General features: G+C 46.9%; 1 protein-coding gene across 1 annotated transcript in view; it reads right to left on the bottom strand.

Annotated features, from left to right (window-relative positions):
- Positions 1-1,334: 1,334 nt before the first annotated feature.
- Positions 1,335-8,215, bottom strand: part of LOC123761967 (uncharacterized) — a 165,276-nt gene continuing 158,395 nt past the window's right edge. The window contains exons 13-15 of the mRNA XM_069335687.1: positions 8,193-8,215; positions 5,242-5,511; positions 1,335-2,887 (exon numbers count right to left, since the gene is read on the bottom strand). The exon at positions 8,193-8,215 is cut by the window's right edge and continues 179 nt beyond it. Of these exons, the coding sequence (XP_069191788.1) occupies positions 1,335-2,887; positions 5,242-5,511; positions 8,193-8,215 (1,846 nt within the window). The remainder of the gene's footprint in view (positions 2,888-5,241; positions 5,512-8,192) is intronic.

Genomic DNA, 8,215 nt, shown 5'->3' with positions numbered 1-8,215 from the left:
TAATAACATGGAGGGAGAGATGACCAATTAAGAGTATGACTGAGGCCTACAGTCACCACGTAATCCAAAGTTGTCTCACCTTCACTATATGTTACTCTCGTAATGCACAATACACCGCACCTTATAAAAAATGAAATTGAATGAAAAATAGTAAAGCTACGTTAACAGAGTTAAATACGCTTACCATAAATTACCACTTGGCACCAGTACCTGAGTGAGGCTCCTAGGACAGGCCCCCATAAAACTTGTGACGGTAACGCGTTGGTGTTCGGCTGTTTAAGGCTAGGGGTATGGCCTCGTCACATAGTTATAAAAAAAATAGAAAAACTGGAACTTCGTCTGTGGTAAGGTAAGGAGAAGACACACAAAACACAAGTAAAACTTTAACAATGAAATTTTAATTACGTTAAATAAATCAAAACATGAAAATAATGCACAAACAAATATGTATAATAAAATCAATCAATCAAAATAATAAGAATTCTTAAATGACAAAATGAAAAGTTACGTTAAGGCAAAATAACAAGAAGTGCAATACAACAGTAAGTGGGAGGTGCTGGAATATTGGCTTAAAGCCACCACCTCTCTCAGTACACTCTAGAGTCTAGCTGGGAGGTGTGCTGGCTACGAAAGCACGGAACATTCTGAGGACTGATGTTGGGGCGACCCCAGACATCAGGTAGTATTGGGGGCGAGTGCAGGTGCAGCCAGACCGGCGACCAATCAGCGGAGCCGTAGCGATCAACGGGTAGTTTGGTGGTTGGAGTTCGAACAGGTGGCTGGTTGCATACGTTTCTGCTCACCCTGGCAAGCCTTGCTGGTGCTGGTGTTGTTGTCGTTGTTGGACATTTCTTCCATAGTCTTTTTATATAATTGTGAAGACGTAATTTTGGAGGGAAGAGCAGGCTCAATCTCTTGAAGGAGATTATCGTCACAATATATATTTATATATATATATATTTATATATATATATATATATATATATATATATATATATATATATATATATATATATATATATATATATATATATATATATATATATATATATATATATATATATATATATATATATATATATATATATATAGGTTCAGCACTAATTGTAATATCTTAATATACTAAGAAGGTTAGGTTAAGTTGTGGTTTTCTATTCAGCTTTTCAAGATAAACTCAAATATTCACAATAAATTAGTATGTCTCACATGCACTTATTCATAAGCAAGATATTGACTATAAGTAAGTGCGAGAATGGGTTGCGTCGGGGGTTCCAGGTGTGTGTGTGTGTGTGTGTGTGTGTGTGTGTGTGTGTGTGTGTGTGTGTACGTACATTTTAACAAACATTATGTATCTCCAAATTACTCCTTTCTCTAATTCCTTTCACGTAACAGGTCCTGATCGTGGATAATGACACAACAGAGTACTGAAAAGTTGTAAAAAGGTTTATTGAAGTGTTCTCAGGTGGGAGGGAGTGTTGATGGGGTGTGACTGACTCGGAGTGAAGACCAGGGACTGGGAGTGTCCCTTGCTGTACCTGTGAAGGTGAATGCATGAACATTTCACAATCAGGGGGTCTGAGGACCAGGTGGGCTTGGCACCCTGAGGTCTGACGTGGGGCTGCCCTCTGGCACTGGGGCCAGGTGTCAGGTGACACCGAGTGGACTTGTGAGGCCAGTTGTGTCAGTGTCAGACCCCGTGGCAAAACGGCTGGGGAAGGTGTCGACTGGGAGAGATGCTCAGATTGCGGGTTAGGGGCGGTATGAGGTGATATGGACGAGCAACGAGGATGTGTGGTGGTGTGTGGCAGGGTGGCAGTGTGTGGCAGGGTGGCAGTGTGTGGCAGGGTGGCAGTGTGTGGCAGGGTGGCAGTGTGTGGCAGGGTGGCAGTGTGTGGCAGGGTGGCAGTGTGTGGCAGGGTGGCAGGGTGTGGCTGGGTGGCAGTGTGTGGCAGGGTGGCAGGGTGTGGCTGGGTGGCAGTGTGTGACAGGGTGGCAGTGTGTGGCAGGGTGGCAGGGTGTGGCTGGGTGGCAGTGGAAATCTGAGGTACAATTTGGATAGTGGGAACAATATCAGTCTGCTGTGTTTGGGGGTGATGCTGTGTTATGGGTTGGGTGTGGAAAGAGGGGTGGGCCTGGGGTGTGGGGTGGGCCTGGGGTGTAGGGTGGGCCTGGGGTGTAGGGTGGGCCTGGGGTGTGGGGTGGGCCTGGGGTGTGGGGTGGGCCTGGGGTGTGGGGTGGGCCTGGGGTGTTGCTTGAGCCTGTTGTATTAGACTAGCTTGAGAAGAGGCGTGGACCTGGGGCGAGGACTGGACCTGGAGCGAGGATTGGACCTGGGGCGAGGATTGGACCTGGAGCGAGGATTGGACCTGGGGCGAGGAGTGGGCCTGGGACACCAGGTATGACTCTGAAAAGTTATGAGAATCAGGATGAAGCCGAGTGCCAGTTTGGCCCTGAGAAACCGACTCACTCGCATCATTAATCCCCGACTGGCCCTCTGCCTGGAGCCCTAAATGCCCTCCTGACTGCAGCTCCGCCTGGGGTGACCCCTTGCTCCCAGGGCCCTGCGACAGGGCCTCCTGCAGGTGCTCACAACGCAGCGAGAGCGTCGGAGGCGGGGAATTATGACGCTGGCAGGCTGTCCCCGTCAAGTTGAGCCTCGAGAGCCTGGAGGGGGAATGAATCTCCACTCTTGGAGTGGTGATGTCGTCGGATTCCACCTCCACCACATGCACGGGATCACCGCTGGGGGAGGAGGCCCTGTGGCACGTGTCCCTGGGAGACCCTCCGCCGCCGGTGATGCTGCGCGTCGACGGACGACGGGAAGAGCTGACAGCTGTCAACTGCGTCGTCACCACTACAGGTCCTGGTGAGAATGTCGTCAGCAGCTCTGGGGGGCGGGAAAGGAAGGGGTGAGTCAGTGTTGACTGCTGTTTACAGGCAGATGTCATTAATACATCAACAAGTGGAGTGCCTTAAGGGTCACTCTTGCCACCGGTTCTATTTTGAAGTGTCATAAATATTATTTTTTTTTAGCTCTGCAATACAAAACCGAATCATGTATGATATTATGCTTGCTAGCATATCAGGACCATTTGGCATGACAAACCGTTTATATACAACTATGTAAAATTCATTAGAAGTAAAATTGTATCGATTAAAAACAAAACAATACAAACCTGAACTGGAAAAATCGTTCGAACGCTTAAGTGACCGTCAGAAAACTAAGGAAACAACTCTAAACATCTTGAAGAAATTGCACCCAAACGTGCCTTTAACGAGGCAATTCAAGACGTCTCAAGAACATTTAGATCCTCTTGCAAGGATTAGTAATAATCCTTTTAGGTACAGCATTTTGTTCGCTGAGGTCCCCAACGGACAAAGTATGGGGTACTGTACAAGGCAGTGGGTCAAGTTTTCTTTGATGTGGTGGGTTGGGTTAGGTCGGTGGCTCGGGTTCGTGTGTTTTAGCACCGCTGTATTTTGTCCGTTGTGGCAACTCGTGAACACGTTAAAAATGAGACGTAGTAGTCAAAGGATAAGCACCGTAAAACTAACGTTCTCACAGCATCGGCCTCGATAGGTTTAGTACGACGCTTGGAGAAGTGGACACACACACACGCACACACACACACACACACACACACACACACACACACACACACACACACACACACACACACACACACACACACACACACACACACACACGTCGACAAAAAAGATGTACAGTGACCACAACACAGCAGTTGCAACATCAGGATCTGCGGGTTGGTACAAGAATTCAACCAACTACGAACCACTTAGTTTGATGAAAGGGAGCAGTAGAACAACAGAAGTACACTTACATCGCATCAGGCTTGGATACCCATGTGCATGGGAAATAGGCTTACAGGTTCCGGAAGATGAGAGGAAATGTCAGCACTGTGGAGAAATGCCCGACAGACTACTGGAACATTATCTAACAAACCAAGCAACATTTCACCTAAGATTCAACAGAGCAGAAGTTGTTGTTAAACTCATTGGGACATAATCATATCGAAGTAAACATACGAATCATCAATACTCATACTCCACTTAAGACAGAAAAAATAACAAGTAGCACTTAGTAGGCCAGCCAGAGGCTTAGGGCCCGCACGGGAATGTCCCTGAAAAAAAAAAAATACACGCACATCCGCACATATGTACACGTGTGTACATTTCCAGTAGATTGACAGTTGAGAGGCGGGACCAAAGAGCCAGAGCTCAACCCCCGCAAGCACACCTAGGTGAGTACACGTCACATCGTCCCAAGATGCTACGAGTTCCACTAACTTTAATCACTCGAGATGTATCAAAATACTTCAGATTGCTTGCACTCGTCCTGCTCCCAGTAAGCACTCATCCTGCTCCCAGTAAGCACTCATCCTGCTCCCAGTAAGCACTCATCCTGCTCCACTTAAGCACTCATCCTGCTCTACTTAAGCACTCAAAAACCCTGGTCCACTTAAGCACGTCGCGGTTGAGCTATGATTATTATTTAAACAACACGTAACATAAGAAATGTTGAGAAACTTTGTGTTATTCATTGTAAATTTGGCACCACTGGACACGCATTACAGGATTTCAAGATGGTGTAAGACTCACCACAGGAAGGCTGACTGGTACAGAACTGAAGACTGGTACAGGACTCACCACAGGAAGACTGACTGGTACAGAACCCACCACAGGAAGACTGACTGGTACAGGACTCACCACAGGAAGGCTGACTGGTACAGGACTCACCACAGGAAGGTTGACTGGTACAGGGCTGACCACAGGAAGGCTGACTGGTACAGAACTCACCACAGGAAGACTGACTGGAACAGAACTCACCACAGGAAGGCTGACTGGTACAGAACTCACCACAGGAAGGCTGACTGGTACAGGGCTGACCACAGGAAGGCTGACTGGTACAGAACTCACCACAGGAAGACTGACTGGAACAGAACTCACCACAGGAAGGCTGCCTGGTACAGGACTCACCACAGGAAGGCTGACTGGTACAGGACTCACCACAGGAAGGCTGACTGGTACAGGACTCACCACAGGAAGGCTGACTGGTACAGGACTCACCACAGGAAGGCTGACTGGTACAGGACTCACCACAGGAAGGCTGACTGGAACAGAACTCACCACAGGAAGGCTGACTGGAACAGAACTCACCACAGGAAGGCTGACTGGTACAGGACTCACCACAGGAAGGCTAACTGGTACAGGACTCACCACAGGAAGGCTGACTGGTACAGGACTGGTACAGGGCCCCCTGAGACAACTCCAGAAGCGAGTCTCTGGAAGCGTTGTGATGTTGGTGGGTCTTCCCCGGGGAGTTCCTCTGGGCGTGGCGGGCCCTACAGGTGACCACGCCCGCCACCACCACCGCCACGCCCACCACCACGCCCACCGCCACCCCCGACACCACCACGCTCACCGGGGCACCGCGGCGGTTCTTGGGCGGTTCGGTTGGCGAGGGAGTTCTCTCGCCTTGCTTGCTTACTGCTTGTGTTAAGGAGAAGAAACACAATCAACAGGGTGGCAAGTGTGTTGAATTGACTTTCAAGAAAACAATGGTGGCAAGGTCTTGGCTTAAGGGCCTTTAAGGGAATCATTAATGCATTGAAATGTAGCCGGATTGGCCACCTAGCAAGCCGGATGTTAAGTCAGGTTATCTTGAGGTTATCTTGAGATGATTTCGGGGCTTTAGTGTCCCCGCGGCCCGGTCCTCGACCAGGCCTCCACCCCCAGGAAGCAGCCCGTGACAGCTGACTAACACCCAGGTACCTATTTTACTGCTAGGTAACAGGGGCATAGGGTGAAAGAAACTCTGCCCATTGTTTCTCGCCGGCGCCCGGGATCGAACCCGGGACCACAGGATCACAAGTCCAGCGTGCTGTCCGCTCGGCCGACCGGCTCCCTGGTTGCCCGGACTCTTGCTTTTTTTTTTTTTTTGCTTATTTGTTTATTCTCTCGCAATAAATGAGACTAATTCTATATTACTTTCACTTCTAAGGGTTCGTTGCTATTTTATTTCTGGTAACAATATATTTTAGCAACAGTTGAATTTTGACATATTATTTGCATGCATGTTCTGTCTGGGTTCTCATTTCCGTCCTGAAAGTTTCATGCAACATTAAGTCTGTCGTAAGAAAAAAAGAAAAAGAAAATAGCTTTTGCCAAAAAATATGGCATTGTACACAAGCACGTGTAAAAGCATGTGTACACACACACACACACACACACACACACACACACACACACACACACACACACACACACACACACACACACACACACACACACACACACACACACGCACGCACACATTCCTGCTCCCCCATCTCATGCCCTAATTAACCCCCAACCCCACACCCCCTCAGCCAACAATAGTCAACAATAAGTCAACAATAAGGTAAAAAAAAAGAGTAGGAGAGAAGATAATAACCACTCGGCATGAGATTACATATAAAAGCAGCAAATTGGGGGAAAGTCACAAGAAGAAAACTATAGATGTAATTGCACTCACAGAAACAAAACTGATGGGAGTGATAATGAATGCAGGACTACTTTATAGTTAAAAAAAATAAAAGGGAGGGGGTGGATGGAGGATTGGCCATGCTGTTCTGGATAGACTTGAGTTTAAAGGAAATGGTTTCCTGCTGCATGGGCAACAGCTTCTTCTTCTTCCTGGAGAGGACACTTAAGCCTCGACAACCTGAAGGCAACTCCATAGTCTCCCATGACTGCAGGATGCCTACTAGCCTACTACTACTACTACTACTACTATCCTGGGATGCAAAGGACAGGAAGATGAACGTCCCCGGGTACTCATTCTAGTTATAAGGATTCTTATATCTTATATACTCCTTATATATCTTATATAAGATATACAAGGAGTATATAAGCTTCCTTATATATACTCCTTATATAAGGAAGCAAAACAAGTACTGGGACATGGAGAACCTACAGGAATACCAGAGCACAAGAGGTCAGAGGAGGATACCAGAGGGGCTGGAATCAGTACCTCAGAGTGAGAAGAGAAGCAGCGAGACAGTATGAAAATGAGAGAGCTAATAAAGCCAAGACTCATGCCCATACTACTTCAGTCACATCAAGAGGAAAACAACAGTGAAGGAACAGGTGATAATACTAAGAAAATGGGGGGGGGGGTTAGGAAAGACTCAATAAGAATGTCAGGGTGTGTATCTCAACGAGAAATTCCAGGAGGTCTTCACAATAGAGCAAGGAGAAGTGTCCAAGTTCAGAGAGGCTCAGTGGTAAAGTAACAATTGATGACTTTGTGATTACCATTGGTAAGGTAAGGTAAGTACCTGCTGGAACTGAACATGACGAAAGTTGTTAGTCAAGAGAAATTCTCACCATGGCTGCTAAAAGATGGAGCAAAACCACTGTCCTTATTACTTTCTATGGTGTATAACAGGTCATTGGAAACAGGAGACCTACCTGAAAGCTGGAAGACAGCTAACGTAGTTTCAATATCCCCCGCCCCCCTTACACAAAAAAATCTCACCACAGAAAGTTTAATCAGTTTTTAAGGTAATCAGAAGTTCTGATTACCTTAAATAAAAGGTGACAAACAGCCCGATGTCCTTAACTTACATACTATGTAGGGTAATGTAGATTATTTTGTGAGAATGCAACCCGTTCTCGCACTTTCGAATAGTCAATATTGACTTATTAAATACGTGCATATGTGACATACTAACTTATTGTGAATATTTTAGTTTACCTTGAAAAGCTTCATAGAAAACACCGACCTTGCCTAACCTTCTTAGTATGTTAAGATAAGCTTCACCACACACCACCAGCACGAATTCATGGATAATAAATCTTGCCTCTCAGATCTAGCCCCTTACCTCCCCTCTGCTCTTAACCCACCCTATCCCCCTTAGCCACTCACCCCCATACACCCCTTATCCCCCCCTTACCCACCATACACTCTATAAATACCTTGCTCTCTCTCACACACACACATACACACACACACACACACACACACACACACATATACACACACACACACACACACACACACATACACACACACACACACACACACACACACACACACACATACACACACACACACACACACACACACACACACACACACACACACACACACACACACACACACACCAACACCACCACACACTCACAGTTGACGGAGACTCTCTCTGGG

Source organism: Procambarus clarkii, chromosome 34 (genome assembly GCF_040958095.1).
Source record: "Procambarus clarkii isolate CNS0578487 chromosome 34, FALCON_Pclarkii_2.0, whole genome shotgun sequence".
Lineage (NCBI taxonomy): Eukaryota > Metazoa > Arthropoda > Malacostraca > Decapoda > Cambaridae > Procambarus > Procambarus clarkii.
Note: the sequence above shows the minus strand (reverse complement) of the source record. Positions and strands in the feature narration are given on the sequence as shown.